Source organism: Carcharodon carcharias, chromosome 2, assembly GCF_017639515.1.
Source record: "Carcharodon carcharias isolate sCarCar2 chromosome 2, sCarCar2.pri, whole genome shotgun sequence".
Classification (NCBI taxonomy): domain Eukaryota; kingdom Metazoa; phylum Chordata; class Chondrichthyes; order Lamniformes; family Lamnidae; genus Carcharodon; species Carcharodon carcharias.
The window spans coordinates 200,043,915-200,071,200 of NC_054468.1; the positions used below are offsets into that span (position 1 = coordinate 200,043,915).

At 42.2% G+C, this 27,286-nt stretch overlaps 1 protein-coding gene across 3 annotated transcripts in view; it reads right to left on the minus strand.

The window, feature by feature from the left end:
• The window catches only part of thada (THADA armadillo repeat containing), a 423,367-nt gene that overhangs the window by 359,945 nt on the left and 36,136 nt on the right, over positions 1-27,286 (minus strand). For all 3 annotated transcript variants that reach the window (XM_041182915.1, XM_041182914.1, XM_041182913.1), the window contains exons 16-19: positions 26,969-27,209; positions 7,018-7,153; positions 5,760-5,896; positions 2,079-2,243 (exon numbers count right to left, since the gene is read on the minus strand). In XM_041182915.1, coding sequence (XP_041038849.1) covers positions 2,079-2,243; positions 5,760-5,896; positions 7,018-7,153; positions 26,969-27,209 — 679 coding nt within the window. The remainder of the gene's footprint in view (positions 1-2,078; positions 2,244-5,759; positions 5,897-7,017; positions 7,154-26,968; positions 27,210-27,286) is intronic.

Here is a 27,286-nt window from a genome sequence, read left to right on the forward strand (position 1 = left end):
CAGCAGGCGGTTTCCTTGCTTACGTTTGGCATAATATTATTACTCTATATGGACTCCGAAGTAAATGTTGGGAATCCCAGGGTCACTCCCTTCCGATTGTATACCGTGTCACCACCAATGGTTTAGGTCATACTCAGAGTTTGTGATGGAGGAATCTAGGGCATTGGCTGAAATGTCAAACAGTTGCTTGATAAGTCTGTGGAACAGCTCAGCAAATTGTGACAATTCCCCAGATGCTCATGAGGCAGACTTTGTAGGGTTGACTGGGCTGGCTATGTCTTTGTTCTGTCTGGTGCCTGAGTTGATGCCAGGTGAGATGTCCAGCTTTATTCTTCTTAGACTTTTCAGAATGGTTTCTTCTTTTAAATTCTTTTATGGGATATGGGCAGCATTTATTACCCACCCCTAATTGCCCTTGAGAAGGTGGTGGTGAGCTGCTTTCTTGAACCACTGCAGTACCTGGGGTGTAGGTACACCCACAATGCTGTTAGGGAAGGAGTTTCAGGATTTTGATACAACTGAGTGCCTTGCTGGGCCACTTCGGAGGGCAGTTAAGAGTCAACCACATTCTTGTGGGTCCGTGATCAAATATAGGTCAAGATGGGAAGAGATGGCAGAGTTCCCTCCCTAAAGGACATTAGTGAACCAGATGGATTTTCACGACAATCCATTAGTTTCTATCCTAGGTTTTATTAATTGGGGCATGGAGTACAAGAACAAGGAGGTTATGTTGAACTTGCATAAGAGCTAATTCAGCCTCAGCTAGAGAACTGCGCCAAGTCCTGGCCGCCGCACTTTAGGAAGGATATGAAGGCATTGGAAAGGATGCAGAGAAGATACACAAAATTGGTTCCAGAGATGACGAACTTTGTGGTACTAAAAACAAAGTGCTGGAAAAACTCATCAGGTGTGGCAACATCTGTGGAGAAGGAAACAGAATGTATGTTTCAAGTCAACATGACTCTTCTGCGGAACTCCAGTCTTCGTGCTGTTCATTTTTTTAAAAAGCTGCAATGAATGCAAGTTATGATTCCTGATTTCTACTCACTCCTATTTTCTCAATAAAGTCTTTGACGGTAGAAATATACTCCTTCTTCCCACTCCCCTCAAAGAAAGGTTTGGATCCTTCTGAATGCTGAATAGCTCACCAACTATCGTAAATGACAAAAGGTCCTTTGGATGGGGTTGGCGGGGTGGGGGATAAATCGCAATTCATTAAATGGGCCTAGTGTGAATCACATCCTTCAGGGTAGAGTGAGAGCAGAAAGTCAGAAGATTGTTTGACAGTTTTAAAAAGCCTAGGCACTTGTGCAATTTTGGGTGATTTTTATGCAGAGTTGCTGAGTGTACCTGTGGTGATATGTGGAGAATGATTTGAGAAGAAAAAAATGTGAAGCATTTTGACCACTAGGCGATATTGTTAAACATACAGTAAGCTTCCCATATTCGGTAGATTGTAAACTCAATGCCAGTTCATTCAATGGATCCAGCAGTGAGGAGAGGATCAGGGTCAAATGTGATCCTCTAAGGTTAATAAACTGATGAACACTCTCTAGCTAATCTCACATACTTGGATCAGAGGTTTGCTGCAGCCCAGGGGAATCTTTCTCAGTGTAGTGAGCAGCTTCAGAAGAGACTGGGGTGGGGATTTGAGGGAACAAAAAACATTCTTGCACGAGAAAGATAAAGCTTGACTGTTAAAAAAACAGGTTGCTAAAATGTTTCCATTGTTGGTTTCACATTTGTGCAGAAATGCTTTTTTGAAGTAGTTAAATCATTTCTAATCTGCTCACTACTGTTTTCACAGTGATGCCAGAAGCATTTTCTGAGCAGCAATTATCTGTGGACTGTCCTGATTTTTTTTCCCCACTAATATTTTCCTTTACTCAAATCTTGCCAGCAACATACAATATACATACAACAGCAGCAACAGAGAACTATATATTTGATGTAATTGCATCAAAGTAAATTTTAAACTGCTTGAAATTTAAGTATACTTTGGGAGTCTTTTATACAATTTTTGAATCTTTAAGTTGTCTTTAAATGTACAAATGCTTACACAAATATTTGACCATTACCTGTCATTGCCATGCTCAAATTTTCAAAGGGTTTGCAATCTTCAGACATATTTTTGCTCGATTCTCGGTCTTCATCAGTTTTCAGCAGTTTTGCTTGTGCAAAATAATCATTTGTGTCCCGTGGTTTTATTTCATTTAGAATTCTCTGTAGATTTTCAGCAGTCTCTGTTAAAAGAAGTTAATGTGACTTTTCGTTTTATTATAGATGAATCCTGTGCACAAAGCAAAGAAAAAAAGCACTGACAGAGGGCTTTTTGAATCGACTGTTATCATCAAGCCTACTCAGGCCAGCTATCACATGGGGTAGGTTTTGGATTGAAGTCATATAGTATCACCTCAATGATGTGCTTTAACCATCTCTTTTGAAGAGCACTTGGGTAACATTTCTGTTTCCACACTAGTTCTCCTTATAACTCCTCATAGCAGAACAAATCACAACATTCATTCATGCACCTTAAAAGCCTTCATACTTTTGTTTCTAAAAGATTTAAAAATATATAAAAAAGATGGTTTACACTTAGTTGAGTGAATTAGCTTCATTAAAAAAGATTTTGTAGATTATTTTCTCTATTTGTGCTCCTCTGATTTTTTTCTGGATTGCAATCCTTTGCATTTCTCTTTCTCAATATATTATTCTTCATGCCAAAAAGCTGGTGTGTGTTCAATGGACAGCTGGACTATTATGATCGAGAGAGAGAGAGAGAGGGAGAGACCATTAACTTGTTAAAAAAATAGAAATTTCAACTCCCAGTTATTAACTGAAAGAGCCACACCACGAGATTTCAGGTTTTAAATGAAAACTCTTACTGTACAAGAAGTAAACAAAGCAAATACAACTAATTTAACATATATATATTTTGTAAACCCTTATTCTTTAAACCCACAAATCTTAACAGACCATGTTCCGTTCTGTTTTTAATTCCACCCTAGAGTTCCCCTATACTTTCCAGAACCTGAAGGTTCTTTCACTTCTCCTGTGACCAACCAAGTGTGCCACAGCTCTTAATAGGCCATAACTTCTGAGCTCCCCAGGATCAGATTTGGGGTTACGCCAAAGAGGTGCTGGGGAATCCCTCTCGTCCCCAGGTAAGGGTTTGCACAGCAATTGCCCAAAAGTGCACACACTTCCTCTGGAAAATTGCCCTGTGTCGGGAACCATCCAAAAATGCAGTTTAAATCACAAACTTCGGATGGTTCCACCAGAGTTACACCAATGGTTACTCATAAAAAGTTAGAAGAATTAAAACCACTTATAACTTCTGAGTAACTATTGTAAAGACCCAGACCAACCCCACGGGACTCCCCCACACCCCTGACTCGACCACCCCCTCCCCCTCTCCCACCACGGGAACCCCCCAACACATCTGACCACACCCCCCATGGGACTCCCACTACCCTCTCCAGAGTACCCACAACACTGACCCGCCCAAACCCCAAACTTCCAATCGCACCACCCCTCCAACCCCTGACACACCCCACACCCTTGACATCCACCTCCAATCCCCTGCCCCCCCGCCCCCAACTTCCAACCCCCAAACCTCTGACCAAACTCGCACCACCACACACCCCCCCACCCCACCCAGACCTCCAACCAACCACGACCCCCCCCCATTCCCCTCTGGACCTTGGACCCTCATTCTTCACAGGTCCCCAACCCCACCTGCACCCCCAAAATTCCCTCCCTCTGACCCTAACCCCAGACTTCCAACACGCTCTCATCCCACCCCAGATCTCGGACCACACCCCATTCCCCATGGACTTCTGACCAGCCCCCACTCCCACAGATCCCTGACAATTCCCCCCCACTTCCCAGATCCACCCCCCAATCTCCAACCCCCCCACCCCCCAAATCCTATCCAATTACCTCAGACACTTAATTTCTCCCTGGCCTGTCAATTTCACTGGCCCTTTAAACCAACCTGCTTTATGGCAGCAAGTGTTGTAAAAACGGGGACATGTCCTCCTTAAATCCGCATGACTGCACTTCACTGGGGCCTGCAATGAGTCTTTCGATGCAGGTCTCATGCAGCTCCAGCGAACGGAAGGGTCAGTGTAATTTTTAAGACCAGGTAAGTGTGCATTTATTTCTTCTAATTCCTGCGGGCCAGCACCTTCTGACACTAGTTGGAAGTTACAGCCCAACAATTCACTTTGACTCTACTTGGTTTCCCATTCTGGCACTTCAACTTCCAGAGCTCACTCTTTCTGCAAAGATTTCACTGATCTCTTCCTGGCTTTACTGGGCAGATCTAACAATTTTTAATCCCTCATGAATTTGGGCTTTTCATTCCAAGCATGGGCCCCATTCACAATCCCTACTAAGTGAATCGAGATCAGGAACACCCCCGGTTCCAAACGGCCTCTATGTTCATTGTTCTAGTTGCCAGCAGATACACAACTGCCTTCTCACCCTCTTCCAAACTGAGTGACTGCTTCTGTGAGAAAACACACAGCTAATCCCAAAACAAAAGATCTATCCCCTATGGAATGGATGGGATGTCCCAGATAGAGATTCAAACCATCATCCACAATTCCCAAAGCTGTCCTTCGATCTTAAAAGTATGTGGAAAACTTTAGATCTTCCCTTGTTTATCTTTTCTTTTTGACCTTTCTTTGACCTGATACCCACAATTAATTCAAGCCCCAAAATGAAGGCAACTATAGAATATCATCTCTACCAAAAACTCAGAAAGGGGTTATCCATTTTTAGTGCTTTCACCCTTCCATGTCTGACCTCTTTATGGAAAGATAGATTATCTTTTGAAAGATAATTATATTGGGGGTGTTTACCAGTTTCTCAATCCCAGGTTTTCCACATTATCTTACATTTAAAAATGATATCCTACAGTCATGAAGTACACACCGCAACCACAAAGTGCTGTCGATGGAGGGAGCTAAGGTTTAAGTTAATGGATGGAATGCTGATAAAGTGGACTGCTTTGACCTGGATGGCACTGATCTCCTGTAATGTCAAATGCACAAATTCTTCCTGTGTGAATAACTGATTGATCATATTTCTGCACTGACTATCTCAATGTCAAACGTATCCACAATATTCATCAACGTTGTCAAAAGTACCATATTCACACATTACAGTGACTCCAGAAAATAACCAAAATCAATTCATCCCATTTGAGCCAGTTATACGAGGGAAACTCTACTGGAGGTTTGGGACAATATTGATAGTTTAACTGGTTTGTGTGTGTGTCAGAGAGTGCAAGGAGAGAGAGAGACCCACCCCGAGTGTGTGTGTGTGTGTGTTTGTGTGTGAATGTGTGTGAGAGAGAGAGTGTGTGTGTGTGAGTGAGAGAGAGAGAGAGAGAGAGAAAAAAAAGAGAGAGTGAGAGAATGATTGCAAGATGAATTGTATAAAGACAAAAAACAAGAAATCAAAGAAAGTAAAACAGGAAGAGAGCAGAATGAGGATGTGAAAAAGTCATTGCAATTGCTCAAGTGGCAAATTTCCACTTAAAGCCCTCTTGTTGGGAGGCCTCAATTGGTGGTGGTGGGAAAATGTGAAGAAGTTATTTTATAAAGCTTATAGAACCCGACACATGGTTACCCATAATGGAGATGAGAAAAAAAAAGAGGTTCTGGTCTCAATGAAACTTCAACCCTGGTGACATAATTCTTACTACATTCTGCTCTGATATCTAGCATATTTTAAATGTAATGCCTTACCAAGGTCTGTATCCATTGGAATTAGGCCTTCTGGTGAGGAACTTTGACAAATAGGAGAAACTACTGCAGATAGATGGAAGGCCATTAAAATTAGCTCTGCTACGGTCTCCCTCCACTCTGCTATTTTTGACACTGACCTAAAAAAGACATTAAAACCATTGTTAATATGAACAGTAATAGGCTGTGTAAACAACCTGGCTATCATTAAATTATATTAAACATCTAAGTTTATTTTAAGGATTCAGTCACTCAATGATGTTAAATACGTAAGCATGCAATCAGCTCTCTTTAATTCAAGTGTTGTTTGACATATCGGTGAATTTAAATATTACACTGGGTTCTTTGCAACATATATACTGATTTACATTATAAATCAAAGCATGCATTCTATGAATGGTAGGCATTTCTATACATTACTGGCGGCTCTCGTGGCACTGCACATTGCAAATTGGACTATGCCTTTTTTAATTCATTCATGGGGTGTGGCCAGCACTTATTGCCCATCCCTAATTGCCCTTGCAAAGGTGGTAGTGAGCTGCCTCCTTCAACTGTGTCCATGTGGTGTAGGTACAACCACAACAGGTTACATGTACCACATAACACACAATGAGATTATAAAAGTGCAGTTGTCCCTTTAAAGGCCATAAAGGCTAATTGCTGGGAAAAGGCACATCCTGAGATAACTGCTCATAAATTCCCAGTTTTAGGGATACAAGAAATTGGCATACATGTCTAACTATGTAGTGTGACAAAACCAAGCTGATGTATCTTTTTCAACATAAAAGTAAATTTCTTGTGGTGTTGAGCAATTGTTTTAAGCTGTTTTATACCATGCAACACACATTATGTTATCCAGACCATTTATTTATATTGACTGAATATCTGAAGATACATTTTTATTGATGGGGAAAGGGGAGACCATCAGTGGAATTGTAATGGAACTATATGCTAACGTGGATGCTGACTGTGTGTGTGTGTGTGTGTGTGTGTGTGTGTGTGTGTGTGTGTGTGTGTGTGTGTGTGTGTGTGTTGGGGGGTGGAATTACAGTGCTGGATTTAGAGCCAATATTGCGTGATAAATGTTTCAAAATTATAAATGCAATCACAGCACCACCTACAGGCCTAAATGGCACCTGAGGTAAATGCTGACTTTTCTAAAGTGGGTTTACCCAAGGACAAGGCTGGGCAAAGGTATTTTCTATATATTTGGCCATGGAATGTTGCAACCCAGTTGGTGTTAATAAGAAAGATTGCTTACTTTAGAGACAGTTGTTGCAGAGCTCCAATGATGCAATGAACTCTTCCATATAAGGGATTGGTAGCTGCCGTGTGCACCAGTGATCTTTCGGCCTGCCTGATCTCATCTGACAGACAGTTCAGCAGGAATTTAATAACTAAAAAATTAGGGAAAGTAAATACAGGTTAAATGAAAATAAACAGAATCAATAAGTATTCTTTATATTTATTTACAAGGTACTTTTTGTACATTATACAAGTCCCTGACTGTTCCTCTACATTATGGCAACAGGTTTTTAAGACATCCGTGGAGGTCTTAGAATATATTTAATTGTCATAAATACAATGGATTAGGTTTTATAGCAATCTTGTTTCATAAAATTGACATCACATTTCTGAAATACTTTTCACATTGCATATTTATCTGTACCAAAATTCTGCAAAAAAATGTGCAGCCACATTCCACAGTAATACATGCCAAAAGGAGAAAATTCACCTAAATAAACAGCTTGCTTTGAGTTTGCAACATTTCTTAAAATCTACAAAATCTGGAGAAACACATTTTCCCAAAAATTAAAATATTTAGTAAATGCACACTGTCGGGTTCTGTTTTCCATCACTCTATTTATAGTGCTTGCCTGCATGAAAAAGAAACTTCAATTGAGTTTCTGTGCTGTAAACGAACTTCAGAACTTGGAGCTAATAAGCCTCAGTTCAGCAGTCAGTGCAGCAGTCTGGCCAAGATAATGTATACAGGATGTACTCTGGGTGGGTGAATTTCCATGTCCCATCACCAAGAGTGGCTCGGTAGCACAGTAATAACTGAACTAGCCAATTTCTGAAGGGCTTGGTTACTTGCCTGTGGCAACTGTTGAGGAAACCAACACGAGGGACTAAACTACTTGACTCTACTTTATTAAAGGCATGTTAACTGTATTAAGGTTAATGATATACAAGTGGAGGGTACTGATTAAGTACCTTGAGTACATATAAAGCGAGGCGTACGACAACATGCATATAAAGAGAGACTTCTGGGACACTGGGTGATGCTTAGAGAGAAGGCAAATATCTGTAATGTTGCACTCTATAAATAAATTTAGTGTTAAGTAAAGGATTGGCATCCGGTTTCCTACTTCACCATCTGGCTGTCAGCAGTTTAACATGGCAACAGAGAATGGTTGCTTAAAGGTGAAGATTGAAAACTAATCTTCAAATAGAAGGTTGTTGCTTTCAGCCATTCTTCACAAAAGTAAGTGTGAATTATTAGGGTATGATTACCCATCGATGTTCTCCGAAATCGAACATTATGGCTATTGGAAAAATGAAGTGGTTACATGGAAACAGGTCACATCCTTACCAAAGAGAATACAAGGTATGTCCTTGGTATTGTCGCTTCCTAACAAAAGTAAAATCAGAAGCAAACTATTTTGTGAGCTGGATACCCATCAGTTGGATAGTGATGAAGGTTTCGACCTTCTATTAAGCTTCATGGATGAAACTTACAAGAAACGTGATCTACTGTATGTCTATGAGGCATGCTTAAACTTTGATAGATCTTGAAAGACAGGCGATCATTCTACAGGGGAACAGATCATGGATTTTAACAAATTGTATAAAAGATTACAGAAACTCAATTTGGAGATTCCTTATTCAGTGCTCACATGTAAATTGTTGGATTGTGCTAAGTCATCACATAAGGATAGGTTCTGGTCTTAACAGACGTTCAGTTCTCAGAAAAGGTACCCTTTTGGCTTAAATGTCTGTGGCTTTAAAAAAAAACCCCAGGAAGACAGTCATTTCCAGAAGTCCTAATGGTGCAAATGGGATGTCTTACAGTGTCACAAAGGATGGAGGACTCAATAATTGCAGCCTTTCAAGACTGGGGTGAGGTGTCAATACAACAAAAGAATTACAGTCAGATGGGATGATGATGAAGGTACTTGCACTGGATCTGGATGTCACAACAGAAACAGGATTGGAGCAGCAATAATAGAAACATAGAAACTAGGAGCAGGAGTAGGCCATTCAGCCCTTCAAGACTGCTCCGCCATTCATTATGATCATGGCTGATCATCCAACTCAATAGCCTGCTCCCAGTTTCTCCCCATACCCTTTGATCCCTTTCGCCCCAAGAGCTATATCTAACTCCTTCTTGAAAGCATATAATGTTTTGGTCTCAACTACTTTCTGTAGTAACGAATTCCACAGGCTCACCACTCTCTTGGTGAAGAAATTTCTCTTCATCTCAGTCCTAAATGGTCTACCCCATATACTCAAACTATAACCTCTGGTCTGGACTCCCCCACCATCGAGAGTATCCTTCTTGCATCTACCCTGTCTAGTCCTGTTAGAATTTAATAGGTTTCAATGAGATCCCCCCCTCATTCTTCTGAACTCCAGCGAATATAATCCTAATTGACTCAATCTCTCCTCATATGTCAGTCCCGCCATCCCAGGAATCAGTCAGGCAAACCTACGCCACACTCCCTCTATAGCAAGTACATCCTTCCTCAGATAAGGAGACCAAAACTGCAAACAATATTCCAGGTGTGGTCTCACCAAGGCCCTGTACAATTGCAGCAAGACATCCCCGTTCCTGTACTCGAATCCTCTGGCTATGAAGGCCAACATACCATTTGCCTTCTTTACCGCCAGCTGCACCTGCATGCTTACCTTCAGCGACTGGTGTACAAGGACACCCAGGTCTCGTTACACATTCCCCTCTCTCAATTTATAGCCATTCAGATAATAATCTGCTTTCCTGTTTTTGCTACCAAAATGGACCCCTCTCTCAATTTATAGCCATTCAGATAATAATCTGCTTTCCTGTTTTTGCTACCAAAATGGATAACCTCACATTTATCCACATTATACTGCATCTGCCATGCATTTGCCCACTCACTCAACTTGTCCAAATCACACTGAAGTATGTCTGCATCCTCCTCACAGCTCACCCTCCCACCCAGCTTTGTGTCATCTGCAAATTTGGAGATATTACATTTAATTCCCTCATCTAAATCATTAATATATATTGTGAATAACTGGGGTCTCAGCACCGATCCGTGCCATACCACACTAGTCACTGCCTGCCATTCGGAAAAAGACCCGTTTATTCTTACTTTTTGTTTCCTGTCTACCAACCAGTTTTCTATCCATCTCAATACACTACCCCCAATCCCATGCACTTTAATTTTACACACCAATCTCTTATGTGGGACTTTGTCGAAAGCCTTCTGAAAGTCCAAATAAACCACATCCACTGGCTCTCCCTCATCGACTCTACTAGTTACATCCTCGAAAAATTCCAGTAGATTTGTCAAGCATGATTTCCCTTTCATAAATCTATGCTGACTCTGTCTGATTCTGCCACTGCTTCCCACATGCTCAGCTATTAAATCTTTTATAATGGGCTCTAGAATTTTCCCCACTACCGACGTCAGGCTGGTCTATAATTCCCTGTTTTCTCTCTGCCTCCCTTTTTAAATAGTGGGGTTACATTAGCTACCCTCCAATCTGTAGGAACTGTTCTTAAAGTCTATAGAATCTCGGAAGATGACCACCAGTGCATCCACTATTTCTAGGGCCACTTCCTTAAGTACTCTGGGATGTAGATTATCAGGCCCTGGGGATTTATCAGCCTTCAATCCGATCAATTTTGCCAACACCATTTCCCTACTAATACTGACTTCTTTCAGTTCCTCCCTCTCACTAAACCCTGCTTTCCCCAACATTTCTGGTATGTTATTAGTGTCCTCCTTTGTGAAGACAGAACCAAAGTATGTATTTAGTTGTTAAGCCATTTCTTTGTGCCCCAATATAAATTTCCCAGTTTCTGACTGTAAGGGACCTACATTTGTCTTCACCAATCTTTTTCTTTTCACATACCTATAGAAACTTTTACAGTCAGTTTTTATTTTCCCTGCAAGCTGATTCTCGTACTCTTATTTTCCCCTTCTTAAATCAATCCCTTGGTCCTCCTTTGCCGAATTCTAAACTGCTCCCAATCCTCAGGTCTGTTGTTTTTTCTGGCCAATCTGTATGCCTCTTCCTTGCATCTAATACTATCGCTAAGTTTCCTTGCAAGCCATGATTTGGCCACCTTTCCTGTTTTACTTTTGCACCAGACAGGAATAAACAATTGTTGCAGTTCACCCGTGCGCTCTTTGAATGTTTGCCATTGCCTATCCACCATCATCCCTTTAAGTAACATTTCCCAATCCATCATAGCCAACTCGCACCTCATACCATCGTAGTTTCCTTTATTAAGATTCAGGACCCAAGTCTCAGAATCAACTACGTCACCCTCCATCTTGATGAAGAATTCTATCATATTATGGTCGCTCATCCCCAAGGGGCCTAACACAACTAGATTGCCAATTATTCCTTTCTCATTATACAATACCCAGTTGAGGATGGCCTGTTCTCTCATTGGTTCCTCAATGTATTGGTCCAAAGAAACATCCCGTATACACTCCAGGAATTCCTCCTTTACGGTATTGTTACTAATTTGATTTGCCCAATCTATATGCATATTAAAGTCACCCATAATTATAGATGTTCCTTTATTACATGCAAGTCTAATTTCCTGTTTAATGCCATTCCCAACATCACCACTACAGTTTGGGGATCTATATACAACCCCCACTAATGTTTTTGCCCCTTAGTGTTTCTCAGCTCTACCCATACAGATTCCACATCGTCAGAGCTAATGTCTTTCCTCACTATTGCATTAATTTCCTCTTTAACCAGCAATGCAACTCCACCGCCTTTTCCTTTTTGTCTGTCCTTCCTAAATACTGAATACCCCTGGATGTTCAGTTCCCATCCCTGGTCACCCTGCAGTCATGTCTCCGTAATCCCGACTATAACATACCTGTTTACATCTATTTGCGTGGTTAATTCATCCACTTTATTGTGAATGCTCCTCGCGTTAAGGCACAAAGCCTTAAGGCTTGTCTTTTTAACATTACTTGTCCCGTTCTCACTATTTTTCAGAGGCCATGTTTGATTCTTGCCCTTGATTTCCCTATCACTTTGCTTATTCCGCTTTCTGTCTTTGATTCTCCTTGCATAGGTTCCCATCTCCCTGCCATTTTAGTTTAAACCCTCCCCAACCACTCTAGCAAATGCTCCTCCTAGGACATCAGTCCCAGTCCTGCCCAGGTGTAACCCATCCAGTTTGTACTGGTCCCACCTCCTCCAGAACCAGTCCCAATGCCCCAGGAATCTGAAACCCTCCCCTTCACACCATCTCTTCAGCCACATATTCATCCGCTATATCCTGCTATTTCCACTCTTCCTGGCACATGGCACTGGAGTAATCCTGAGATCACGACCTTTGAGGTCCTCACTCCCTATATTCTGCTTTGAGAGGACCTCATCCCTTTTTTTACCTATGTTGTTTGTATCAATGTGTACCACGACTACTGGCTGTTCACCCTCCCCCTTCAGAATGTCTTCTAGCTGCACTGAGACATCCTTGACCCTAGCACCAGGGAGGCAACATACCATCTTGGAGTCTCGTTTGCAGCCACAGAAGTGCATATCTATTCCCCTTACAATTGAATCCCCTATAACTATTGCATTCCCACACTTTTTACTCCTCCCCTGTGCAGCAGAGCCAACCGCGGTGCAACAAATTTGGCTGCTGCTGCTTTCTCCTGAGAGGCCATACCCCCCCAACAGTATCCAAAGCGGTATATCTGTTTTGCAGGGGAATGACCACAGGAGATTCCTGCACTGCCTACCTAGTCCTCTTGCTTTGCCTGGTGGTCACCCATTCCCTTCCTGCCTGTGGACTCTTAGCCTGCGGTGTGACCACCTCTCTATACTAGCTATCCACGATACTCTCCGCCTCACGGACGCTCCAGTGTCCCCAGCTGTCGCTCTAGCTCCAAAGCCCGGGCTTCCAGGAGCTGCAACTCGAGACACTTCCCGCACACATGCTGGCCCTAGGCACTGGAAATGTGCCCGTTTCCCACATAGAGCAGGAGGAGCACACCACAGCTTTGAGTTCTCCTGCCATGACTTACCCCTTTAAATTAAATTAAACCTTTTGGAAGATACTTAATATCAATTACTCTCGGGCCCTTCTTCCCTGCTCCTTGTTGTTACAGACTATAGCCCCTACAAACAATGAACCACAAAATAAGACCTTAAAAACTATAAGCAATAAAAGTAGTAAAGGCTGACCCGACCATACTCACGGTACTCAAAGGATCACCTTGATCCCTCCTCACCAAACTCCCTCAGTCACCCCTGCTCTCCCAGCTTCTCTTCAACTCCCGGCTCCTCTCGCGCTTCTCTTCAACTCCCGGCTCCTCTCGCGCTTCTCTTCAACTCCCGGCTCCTCTCGCGCTTCTCTTCAACTCCCGGCTCCTCTCGCGCTTCTCTTCAACTCCCGGCTCCTCTCGCGCTCTTCTTCAACTCCCAGGTCCTTTCAGGCTTCTCTTCAATCCTGACCCTTCTCGTGCTTCTCTTCAACTCCTGACTCCTCTCGCGCTCCTTTTCAACTCCCAACTCCTCTAGGTGCTGCTGACTGCCTGTCCCAGAGTCTTCCTCTCGCACTCTCCTCTAGGCTAATAAATGACTGAACCCCAAGAATGCTTAGGGAACAGTGAACAGGTGCTTCACATGTGACTCAAAATACCATTATGCAATGAACTGCCCAAAGTTGAACAGCCAGGTTTCTGAAGCGACACATAACACAGAGAATTAGGAAGTTGATGATGATAATGTTCAGTCTGAAGGAATTGTACTAGTCACAAGAAGTTTCAGTCCAGTAGTGAATGTCTTTAGTCACATATTCATTTAAATGTGCTGTGTTAGATAGTGGTTGCACCTCGGCAGTGTGGTTAAAATGTTATTTAGATTCACTCAGTAGTAAGGATCAAAGTAAGTTCAGGGAATATGAAAGTTCTACTTGTTTCAAGTGCACTGAGATCACTAAAAACAGTGATGTTTCCTTGCAAAGTAGCTGGAGTAAGCCACTTTATCAGTATTGATGTAGTCTCAAGTAAGAAACCCTTGCTGCTCAGCAAGTCTTCCAAAACAAAAAGCACAAATGAAACTGGAATTAGAACATGATAAAGCAATTCCTTTTACGAAGTCAGTGATCTGCAGTTTACACAATCAGGGCTTTATTGCATTCCCTGAACAAAACCCGATAGAATGGGGTAAAAAGAGTGGAAAGCAAGAAAACGCAGTACAAGTTCTCATAGTGGATCTGGGAGTGACTCTTGTGTTACACAATGATCATGTACTGGTGATTGTGGGAGGGAGAGATCCTGTAATAGTAATCCAGAAAGACATGGAAGCGCAAGTAGAGGCCTTAGCTTGAATAGATTATCCAATAGACAAGGGCTTCAGAACAATCTAGAAACACTACCAGAAGCAGATGCCCTTATGTCAGGGAGGTTTTGGTGGCTGCCAACAAATTAGAGGATAAATTAATAAGAGAGGCAAAACACAGGGTTGGATAGTCCGAAGGAATTCCATGTTTACTCTGAAGTGCCAGATAGGGGACAGCTAGCCTTATTATTCTGATAGATATGTACGAAGAGGTACTCCCAGATGGGACTTAAAGTGAGACTAGTGGCTCTGGGTTTCAAAGAGCAACTTGGAGATCAAGTTGTTAGAATGGACCCCCCCATGGTGGGAAAAGTAATCCTGAAAATGTTCTTAGCACTGTTGGCCATATCGTCATGGTAATCCATGTCGACTGATATAAAAGCCACATTTTCACCAGGAGAAAATTTTCGGAAATGAGTGTTTTTGAAACTGCCTGAAGAGACAAGCAATGTATAACGGAAGGAAATTAAGTAAATGCATTTATGAATTGAATGAAGCATCAAGGACATGGTATTTCTTGGTTAGGTCTGTCTTGCTGAAAGTAGGCTGTACTCAATTGAAAGCAGAGGCAGCAATGTTCTACTGCAAAGGAAAACAAAGAGAAACTGCAAAGGGAAACTCTCAGGCACGTTTACGATGTATGACGATGATTTTCTATGGGGAGCTTCTGTGGAATTTGAACAATTTTTTATAAATAAGATTAAAGGGGGATTTAAGATTAGAAGTGAGGCTTTGGGGGCCTTTAAATATATGGGCTTAGACATTAAGCAAAATAGGTCTGGAGCAAACTTCATTCAACAATCTTTTCTGGAAAGTGTAACTCATATCCTGATAAATTGTGCTAGGTTGTCACAGAAAGATGACATTACACCTAAAGAAGGAACAGAGCAGTTAAGAAGGTTGATTGGACAGTTGAATTAGCTATACGCTCAGGCAAGGCCAGATACTAGTTCTGAATGGGTTTGTCGGGATATAATAATTTTCATGTCATTGAATTTATTGTAGAGTAATAGTGGGGTTTGTGTTTATGGATCTATGTCTGTGTGCGTGTGCATGTGTGTGACTTAATTGAATTAAAGGCAGCTGGTCTGAAGGCTTTGATGTATCAGAGGATAAGCTAGGTTTGAAATGTTAAGTAGGTAGACACAAGTGTAAAGGGAAGTTAAGAAACAGTGTACTTATTTTTCTCAAAGATTTTTCGTAAAATTGCTACTAAGAGATTTTTATTATTAGAGAGGTATAGTGCAAAGACATAGTGAAACAATGGGAATTTGCATTCAAAGGGGAAAATATATATAAAGGAGCGAAGGCTGTGTAATGGAAGGCATTCTAAGATCTAAAACAAATGTGAAAAAGCCTCCAGCATCTAAGCCAAGTTAAGAAAACTCATTTTGAATTGGATCATTGAGGGTCTCGTGTTTCTTTGCCTGGGTCTTAAAATCTGTGTGTCTTACCGCTACTTTAACAAAAGTGTAACTGGGAGTTGGATTAACTAGGGGATTTAGAAGTTCTCATAATTGTAGATCTATGCATGTACTTAAAATCAGATCTTCTATTAATAAAGGTTTAGTTTTCTAAGAAACCTATAAGGCTCAGTGGTCTTATTACTATTAAATTCAAGGCATACATCTCAAAATTTATACAAATTGCAAAACAGTTGTGGCAGTTGTTTCAAGTTTCCTTTGGGATTTGAGCAGCTCAGCATTTACCATCGGCTGCGCCATAACAGTGTTGGAACCAAGTGCTATGATGAAAGATACTACAGTTGAGGATGTTTTAAAGGCAATTGAAACATTTTAAAAATTAAATAGAGAGAAATGCATACTCATGTTTCTGCCTTGGGGGACCCGAAGGACATGAAATTAGTCATTTTTAGTGGCACTTCCCATGCCAAACTTCCAGATGGGTATTTGAGTACAGCTGGTTTTGTAATATTCATAGTGGGTGAAAATGGAAACTATTCCTTGGTCTGGTTAAAAGTACCTTAGCTGTGGAAATAATGGCTTTTGCAGAAGCAATAGATATTGGTTTTGTTAAATATTTTAAGGGAAATTCCATACAAGGGGCATTCTGAGAATAGTTTGTCCATTGAATATCATATAGATAATCATTCCCTGTGGGGTAGCAAGCATCTGACAAAAAGTGTAACTGAATAAAGGTTAAGAATTGGCCCTGCTTGTGTAAACAAGATGCTAGAAAGAAATGGCATGTAAAATGGGTTGATGCAAGTCATCAATTGTCAAATTGCTTTACAAAAAGGAATGTTTGTAGAATGATACTACTGGAGCTCCTAGAAGAGGGCTATCTTGTATTTTGGAAAAATCATTTTTTACCTTTCTTCTACAATTTGTTTCAAAATATTGTTTATCCTATAAAGTTTTGATTTAAAGGAAAAAGTAATCTGTTAATTGTATTATTAAGGTTAAGGATATACAGGTGAAGGGCAATGATTAAGTACCTTGCGTACATAAAAAAAGACTTCTGGAACATTGGGTGTTGAATACGGAGAAGACAGACATTTGTAATGTTGCATTCTGTTAATAAATTTAGTATTAAGAAAAGATTGGCATCTGGTTTCCTAATTCACCAACTGGCTGCCAGAAGTTTCACATATCTCACAAATCTGTTGCAGATGCAGAGCTCCATAACAACATCATTAAGAATGGCCATCAGACAGTGTTTGTGGAGGCAGGGCAGGGAAGCGGAGTTGAAGCCCAGGCTCAGCCAATAATCGTATTGAATGGCAGAGCAGGCTGGATGGGCCACATGGTCTACTTCTGCTCCTGCTCCTAGTTGTGTTCAACGGGCTGGATTTCCCCATTCTGACATGGGGCAATCCCACATGAGGTGGAACCCAATTCTGGGATTCCCGTCACCAGTACCTGTTAACGGTACGGGATAAGGGACAGGTTGCAAGCCTGCATCCAGCTGTCCTGATATTTCCAGCTCCATTATGGCAGTGGGCATATCATACTGCCACCCCTTACAATTATAATGGGGTCGGTCTGGCTTTTGAAGGCGACGTGATTCGCAGCAGTTCAGAATTGTGGTGTAAGATCTACAAGATGCACTGCAGAAACTCAACAAACCTCCTTCCACAGCACCTTCCAAACCCATGACCTCTACCACTTAGAAGGGCAAGGGCAACAGATGGACAGGACACCACCATCTGCAAGTTCCCCTCTAAGCTACAAACCATCCTAAGTTGGAACTATATCACCTTTTCTTCACTGTCACTGGGTGAAAATCCTGTAACTCCTTTCCTAACAGCACTGTGTGTGTACCTGTACCACATGGAATGCAGCCGGTCAAGGAGGGATCTCACCATCACCTTCTCAAGTGCAATTAGGATGGGCAAATATTGCTGGCCTAGCCAACGACGTCCACATCCTTTAAATGAAAAAGAACCACGGGGAAACCCTGGTTTGGAGTTTGACAGCTAGGCGGATTGACATCTTGTGTGTGCAAGGACCTAGTCTTTCCCATCGCTGTGTGTTGTTTGGCACAGATACAATCCATAAATTGAGTGAATCCCTGTTGGCTGCAGGCCCCTAAGTATTGCTTTCCATTACACATCCCTCAAAATTACATTCGTTTTGCATATGTCCATTACTGTGCATGTTTTTTCCCCTAGAAATTTTAAGCTATGTTTCCTCCCTCCTCTCATCACAATCTCAACTTCCGATCTGTTTCCTGGAGCCTAATCCCCCGTCAAAAGCACATAGAGGCATGAATGTAGCCTTTTCACGTTTCCATTCCTATGCTTGGCTATATTCACTGTGTAACTAGACAACTAGTGGCCTCCATCCATCATTTCCAGCATGATTTAATCTCAGATGCTTTGAGATAGCATTCCATCTCCAAAGAATTATCATTGTTGTGAAACCATGCTTTATGAAAAATAACCATGAATTTACTGGTTGAAAGCCTCTATCTGATTTTCTTTTAACAGACTAACACTTCAGTGACTTGGGATCACAACCAAGGATGGCTGCACAACCATTGAAATGGAGACAACCTGCCTTCAAAACCACACCAGGAACCAATGCTTGAAGGAATATGAATTGTACTCAATTGGATAGAGACAGGGAGAGGTCCCACTTAAGAAGAAAGAGGAGCAGAGAAAGAGGCTCCAAGCAAAAAAGTGTCTGTGGTTGGCAGGCTTTAAGTGGTGCGGGCTCAGGAGAAGCCCTGGCGACCGAAGCGGGCTCAGGAGAAGACCTGGCAATCAAAGAAGGCAGCAGGAGGTTGCTGATTTGTGCTGCAGGCTGCTGGGGCGAAGATAACTCTTTGAAGCAATAGTGTTCAGCTCATTTGCCATGCTGAGCAGAAGTTATGATTGTGAATTGGTGCTGAAGTGCAGACTGGGGAATCCAGGAGAACAGAGTCACGGAATACAAGAGTGAAACCCTGCAAGGTGAACTGTCATCAAAGCCATCCGAGTTGGAACAACTTTTGGAAAGAATTCCAAGCTGACATCTTCAAAGGTAAGGGCTGGAATCCTTCGTTAGGGAGACAGAATTTCAAGAAGATTAATTGACTCACAATGTGCACTAACGTCTAGGTGGGTTATTGAGAAATCCATGCAATCTGTCTTGATCGCATGTGCCACTTATTGTGCTGTGTGGTGTGTTCGACCACAGTTTGCCTGTTAATTCACATGTACCTCACATTAGCCCTGAACGTTAAGAGTATAAAATAAACATTGTAAATGGTTTTAGCTTTCTGACCTTACATAGTAAAGTTTATTTTGTTTGTTCAAAACCAATGGAATTTCATGGTTTTATTCTTTTAGCAAGTGTCTTGAACCTCAAACTGTGTCTACTTTAAACAAGTTGTTATTGGTCCCTAGCTAGATCGTACCAAAAATTTGGGAGTCTGGTCTAGGATCATAACAATATACTTCTGTAAGTTTCCGCCAAGCTCTCCATTTTTCATGGTGACAGAAGACCAAGTGAAGCCCCTCTCCCCTGCCACCCCTTAGACACACACATTGTAATCAGCTCCTCTTCCCTACCACATACACCCCTCTAACCAACCCACCTGCCCCCCACACACTTACTTAGCAACCCCTTCTCAAACCACTCACCAGTCCCTCTTCCCAAAACCTCCACACTCACTCACCAGCCCATCCCTACACACCACCCCACAGTAACTCAACTCTGTCCTCCACCCCACCCATCCCCCACTCACTCAACCCTTCCCTCAATCTTCTCCCAAATCACTCATTCATTCTCCCCTATGTTCTCTGCTCTTCCCTCCCACCTAGATTTCTCCGCCGTCCCCAGATTCAGCCTCTTGTGGCTATCGCTGCCCCTACTGTCAGTGGGCAGCTGTGGGTTCTCCTGAGCCAGCGACACTTGGATCTACACTGTCCAGGAAGGGCAAGCCACCTCTCCAGGGGATAGCAATTGGGGCCCCGGGTGTTCAGGCATTGGCAGGCTGGGGAGCACAGCCTCTTCTATCACTTGATGCTTAGATAGCACTGGGATCCCAAGTAGCCAAGCCAGAGGCAGTGGAGATTGGCAAGTGGGCAGCTGCTGCTGAGCGCAAGATGTGACTGAGACTGCAGCTGGTTAGAATCTCTCTCCTTTCCTTCCAGTGTTTGAACCAGAGTCTGAAATAGAGCGGCGGGCTGGGGTTAGATGGGGGCCAAGTTGCTCTATTGGTCATGGGGCCTTGGGTTGGGCCATCCTGTCCCAGCAATTTCTGTAGCAGAGGCAGCACCAGGAAGATGGCCCAGTGCAGGAAGGCATCCTGCTATCTGCACATGGGAACAGTGGCTACAGGGGGAACATAGAGCCATAAAGCACAGAAACAGGCCCTTCGGCCCATCGTGTCCATGTTGGCATCAGCACCTATCTATTCTAATCCCATTTTCCAGCACTTAACCCATAGCCCTATATGCTATGGCATTTCAAGTACTCATCTAAATATTTCTTAAGTGTTTTGAGGGTTCCTGCCTCTACCACCCCTTCAGGCAATGTGCTCCAAATTCCAACCACCCTCTGGGTGCAAAAAAGTTTTCCTCAAATCCCTTCTAAACCTCCTGCCCCTTACCTTAAATCTATGCCTTCTAGTTATTGATACTTCTGCAAAGGGGAAATGTTTCTTCCTACCTACCCTATCTATGCCTCTCCTAATTTTGTATACCTCTTATCAGGTCCCTCTGCATCTCGCAATCACAGAAAGCGAGCCATCAGGACCTTTTTGCATTAATTGTAAGTCAAAGCCAGATCAAAATATTCAGTGGATTAAAGAGAGGAGCCAAATTACACCTGCCGCTGGCTAGGTGTATGTCAGAAAAAGAATCATAACGGTAGAATTCCATGATCCAAAAGGAAGAATTCCTCATTCCTGTTGAACAAAGGAACAAAGGGACAACATGGATCCAAAGACACGGAAACTAGAGTTCTATAGACACTTTCGAGCAGCAGGTTTACCCTTTCATTTAGATCAACAAAAAAAAATCAAAGGGTCTCTCGGTTATAGAGGAACGATTATTTCAATCTGGCCTTCAAATATACCAAGAGGAATGCATGATCATACGCTGAATTGTTCTCATAAATACAATCAAAATAAGTCAGTTTTTATAGTGTGAGCGGCTCTGTATCCTTAACAACATTGTTGAAATTTCTCAACAGGAGTGGGAGGAAGCAATGTTATTTTGCTGAAGCATTTAGTGCCTGCGGGAGGAGATGTTCGAGGCATGAAGCACTCTAGAACAAACAACAAGTAGATATAGTTGTCGACCATGTTCCCCAATAATCTGAATGCCAGCGTTTGAACAACATTGGCCATTAAGTACAACCAAGGTGTATCTCTACTGTAGTCTCTAGACAGTACTGCAACATTCTTTTTTAAATTCGTTTCTGCTGTATGATGTTCCGTGTAGTTCGGTAGGTCTCACAAAGAGGTTCTGAGTTTTGTATACTTTAACAGCAAGTGTTTACCAACTACGAGTATATATACACACAGTATAAAGGTCTAAGCTAGGAGATGTCTCCACGTTACCCTCCACACACATCTCTGTCGAGTCCAGGATTGCCCTCTACACTTGGGTCTTTTACGTCACAATGTGGGTGGTATTATACCCAGACCCACGTTAACTATTTCTATGCCAGAACTTATACTACAATTTCCGGGATGCAAACGTTGCTGGCAAGGCTAGCTTTTATTGCCCATCCCTAACTGCCCACGAATGTGGTAGTGAGCCAGCTTTGTTGAACTGCTGTAGTCCATGTGGTGTAGGTACACCTATAGTGTTGTAAGGGAGTTCAACATTTTGACCCAGTGACAACGAAGGACCAGCAATATAGGAACAAAGAAACATAGAAACAGGAGTAGGCCTTTCAGCCCATCGAGCCTACTCCGCCAGTCAATGAGACCATAGCTGATTGTCTACCTCAACACCACTTTCATGCACTATCTCATTATCCCTTGGTGTGATTAGTCACCAGTAAACTATCGATTTCTGTCTTGAAATGCTCAATGATTGAGCTTCCACAGCCCTCTGGGGTAGAGACTTCCAAAGATTGACCACCCTCTGTGTGAAGAAATTCCTCCTCATCTCAGTCTTAAAGGGTCTACCCCTTATTCGGAGACTATGTCCCTGGGTTCTAGACTCACCAGCCAGGAGAAACATCCTATCTACATCCACTCCGTCACATTCTGCAAGAATTTTATAAGTTCCAATTAGATCACCTCTCATTCTTTGAAACTTGAGAGAATGCAGGCCCAGTTTCCTCATCTCTCCTCATGAAATAATCCTGGCATCCCAGGGATTAGTATGGTGAACCACCGTTGCACTCCTGCTATGGCAAGTATATCCTTCCTTAGATAATGTTATGGTATGGAAAGTGGTAATTGCTAGGCTGACCAAATCCCAAAGGGAAACTTGACCAAGCTATCACAACGATTTGCAATTTGTATTTTATTACGAGAGGGTATGTGTACTGAAGTCAGAAGTAAAGAATCCACTACTACTTTAGGGGATTTTAAATATTAAATTAAAACATTTATTAGTAAAAGAAAAGAAAACTTAAGTTCACAAGATTACGGTTACACAAGTAAATTTAGTCTTACAACATTTCCCAAAAGATTTCTACTCAGCTAAACTCCCAAATAAACATCTTTTCCAGGCAATAGTCCAAATATATTCTTAACCTATAAAACATCCAGGATTATTACCACAAGGCACCCACTGGGAGGTATTTCACAGCTTCTTTTTCCCTCTCACTCGACAATGGAAATCTAAGGCTTTTAACAACACTTTTCTTTCTGGAACAAACAACACTTCTCTGGGGTGGCTAGAGGCTAGTTTTCACACAGCCCACCTTTCAAGATCTCACATGGCCATTCCTGTACAGCTTTCAAACTTTCTTTAAATACATTTTTCCCCCTTTGATCTTTAAACCCATTGGTTTAAACTTTCTTTGGAAGTTACCGTGCCCAAATCTACAGAAATCTTTCATGTCGTCATTATGGCCAGCACTCCAGAAAAATAAACTTTGTCTTACTTATTTATGATTTTTGCCAGTTGTAAAACTTACTGTTACGTCTCTTTTGAAATTTAGCAGCTAACAATTCACTCCTCAGTTATCTCCTAATGCAAATTCCCATTCATACTATACCAACTGGGATTTCATCGACCCCACTAGAGCTATCTGTACCTTATCTGTCCTGTCTTCTACTCTTAATTAACACATTCCTTTAGATAATATCACCACCTTCAACACCTCTTTGTTCTTTTGTCTGTGACAGCTTTTGGTTATCTCCTGCAGTCTATTTGTAAATTGAAGTCACTCGTGATTACTATATTACCCAAGTTACATGTATTGCCAATTTCCTGATTTATACCTTGCCCAAAATTACTAGTGTTTGGTGGCGTATAAACAACACCCACCAACGTTTGCTGCCCCTTGCTGTTTCTTAGCACCACCTAAACTGATTCTACATCTCGATCCTTCGATCTAAGATCCTCTCTCACTAATGTACTGATTTCATCCCTTATTGAGAGCACTCTTTTTCATTTTTTCCTATCCTTCCTAAATTAAGATGATCCTTGGATATTCAATTCCTAATCCTAGTCACCCTACAGCCACCCCTCTGTAACGGGAATTAAATCTTACCCATTTACCACAATTTCTGTCTTCAAATCATCAAACACATTGCGCACGCTGCGTGCAGTCAGAAAGGGTCCTTTAATTCTGTCTTTTTAACATTATTCTGCATTCTGCTCCTATTTGATGCTTGCCTTTGCTTCGTCTGTCTTCTAATTTCGCTTACTATTTTCTACTACCTGTTACCAGTTTTGCTGCTCTCCAATCTCAGCTCCCTCCCAGGTTCTCATTCCTCTGTCGATCTAGTTTAAACCCTCCCCAACAGTAGTAATAGATAGCAGATTCAGCATATATTGTTCCAAGCCAGGATGGTGTGCGACTTGAATGGAAACTTGCAGGTAGAGATATTCCCATGCAAATGCTGCTCTTGTTTTTCTAGGTAGCAGAGCTGAAGGTTTAAAAGGTGCGGTTAAAGAGGCCTCAGCAAGTTGCTGCAATTCATCTTGTAGATTGCACATACTGCTGCCTACGTGCACCTGTGCTGAAGGGAGTGAATGTTTAAGGTGACGGATGGGATGCCGATCAAGCAGCTGCTTGCTCTAGATGGTGTTGAGTTTTTGTGTATTGTTAGATCCGCACTCATACATGCAAGTGGAGAGTGTTTCATCGTACTTCTGACTCATGCCTTGTAGATGGTAGACTAATGTGGAGTCGCTGCAGAATTCCAATCCTCTGACTCGCTTTTTTAGCCACTGTATTTATATGGCTCGTCCAGTTCAGTTTCTGGTCAGTAGATGTTAATAGTGGGGAATTAAGTGATGATAATGCCATTGGATGTCATGGAAAGATAGTTAGATTCTCTCTTGTTAGAGATGGTTGTTGCCTGGCACTTGTGTGGTTTGAATGTTACTTGGCACTTATCAGCTCGTCTGAATGTTGTCTGCATGCATGGACTCTATCAGCATCTGAGGAGTTGTGAATGGTACTGAAGACTGCGCAATTAGCAGCAAACATCCCCACTTCTGTTCTTATGATGGAGGGAAGGTCATTGAAGAAGCAGCTGAAGATGGTTGATCCTAGGACACTACCCTGAGGGACTTCTGCATTGATAGCTTGGGGTTAAGATGATTCCCCTCGACCAACCACAATCACCTTCCTTTGTGCTACATTTGACTCCAGCCAATGGAGAGCTCCCCCTCTCTCCACCCCGGAGTCCCATTAACTTCAATTTTGCTAGGGCTCTTTGATGTCATACTTGATCATATGCTTCCTTGATATCAAGGGCAGTCACACTCAGAGCACCTCTACAATTCAGCTCTTTTGTCCATGTTAGGTCCAAAGTCATAGTGAGGTCTGGAGCAATGTGGCCCTGGTGGAACCCAAACTGAGCATCGGTGAGCAGGTTATTGCTGAGTAAGTGCCATTTGAGAACGTTGTCAATGACACCTTTCATTACTAATCTCAATTATCAATAAAGTTTGAAGGGCAGTAATTGGCTGGATTGGATTTGTCTTGCTTTTTGCAAGACTTAACTGAGCAATTTTCCACATTGATAGGTAGATTCCAATATTGTAGCTGTACTGGAACAGCTTGGCTAAGGGCACGGCTAGTTCTGGAGCACAAGTCTTCATTACTACAGCCAGGATTCTGTCGTAGCCCATTGCCTTTGCTGTATCCAGTGCGTTTAGCCTTTTTTTGATATCATGTGGAACAAATTGAAATGGTCAAGGTTTGGCATCTGTGACAGTGGAGACCTCAGGAGAAGACTGCATAAGATCATCTACTTCTGGTTGAAGATGGAAGCAAATGCTTCAACCTTGTCTTTTGCACTGACATGCTGGACTCCCCCATCATTGAAGATGGAGATGTTTTGAAGCCTCCTCCTCCTGCTAGTCATTTAATTGTACACCACCACTCATACTGAATGTGACAGGGCTGCAGAGCATTGATCTGATCTTTTGGTTAAGGGATCGCTTAGCTTTGCCTATCGCATGCTGTTTCTGCTGTTTATTATGCATTGCAGCTTCATCAGATTGGCATCTCATTTTTATGTATGCCTGGTGCTGCCCCTGACATGGTCTCCCACACTCCTTATTGAACCAGGGTTGATCCCTTTATCTTTTTGATAATAGTACAGTGAGTGAGAGATATGCTGGATCATGAGCTTGAAAAATTTATGCTTTTGCTGATGGCCCACAGTGCTTCATGGATGGCCAGTTTGAGCTGTTAGATCGGTTCTAAATCTATCCCATTTAGGACAGTGGTAGTGGATGCACGTGTCCTCGGCATGTCTCTACAAGAACAGTGAAGTGCCCACTCATACCAATACTGTCATGGACAGATACATTTGTGATAGGTAGATTGGAGAGGGTAAGGTCCAGTAGCTTTTACCCTCTTTATGCTTCTTTCACCCCCTACTGCAAGCTTGGTGCGGCACATATATATGGCTCAGGACTTGGCCAGCTCAGTCAGAAGTGGTGCTCCCAAGCCACTCTTGGTGATGGATTTCAAATTCCCCATTCAGGATACATTGAGTGCCTCTGCTACCCTCAGTGCTTCTTCTAAGTGGTGTTCAACAAGGAGGGCACTGATTGATTAGCTAAGGGACAGTGGTAGGTGATTAATCAGCAGAATTACCAGTGTTTGATGCCATGAAGATTGATGGGGACTGCAGTCAATGTTGAGGACTCCCAGGGTCACTCCCTCCCGACTGTATACCACTCTGTAGGCACCTCTGGTGCTTCTGTCCTGCCAGTGGAACAGGACATATCCTGGGACGGAGGGGTCTTGGACATGGGCTGTGAGGTATCATTTGGTGAGGATGACGATATCAAGCTTGACCTGTCTTCGGAACAGCACTCCCAGTTTTGACACAAGTCTCCAGATGTTACTGAGAAGGACTTTACAGGATCAACTGGTTGTACCTCTGTTGTTTCCAGTGCCTAGATTGATGTCAGGTGGTCCATCCAGTTTTATTCTTATTCAACTTTTCTGTAAAAGTTTGATACAACTGAGTAGCTTGCCAGGCCATTTCAGAGCGCAGTTAAGAGTCAACCACGTTGCTATGGGTCTGGAGTCACATATATCAGACTGGGTAAGAAAAGCAGGTTCTCTCCCCCCCGAAGGATGCTAGTGAATTAGATGAATTTTGACAACAGTCTGGTAGCTTCATGATTATTATTAATGAGACTAGAACATTTAATCCAGTTTTATTAATTAATTAAATTTAAATTTGCCTAGCAGCCATGATAGGATTTGAACTCATGTCTCTGCAGCATTAATCTGGACTTCTACGTGACTAGTCCAGTAACATTACCATTATGCTTTCACCAGCACCAACCCACTCACTGACTCCCAACCCCATGAAACCATATCTTTGCTTACAAATTCAATTGGTAAATAATTGCAGAAATTTCTTCATAAAATAGCAAGAAAAACTACCTTTGATGTAAACAAACTCCTTTTGGACTCGATGTGGAGTTCAAGGAAAAGGAGCAAATAAACCAAAAAAGGCAGGCTCTGGTTTTTACCAGTAATAATATATAACATTGTAACACTAACCTTCTAAAATATTGGTTTCTAGGATTTCCTTATCTGCAGGTTGTTTTCCATGAATCTTGCTGAAGTCATCAAACTGGTAACTAGTTTGTTGAATTAAAGAACAAGCGCGTAAAGCTGACAAAAAGCCTTCTTGCTGTACCAGAAGAGCCAGGATGTATGAAGCAGTGATGCAGTCATAAGGTTTGGTACTGGTTGAAAGAGCCAAAGCAGTCTGCAAAAGCGTTTGCAATTTCTCACCATCCTGTAAGATGGGGTGGAAGAGAGTAACATTTAATAAACAAGTCCAGCCAAAAGAAACAACCATGACAACTAGCCAAA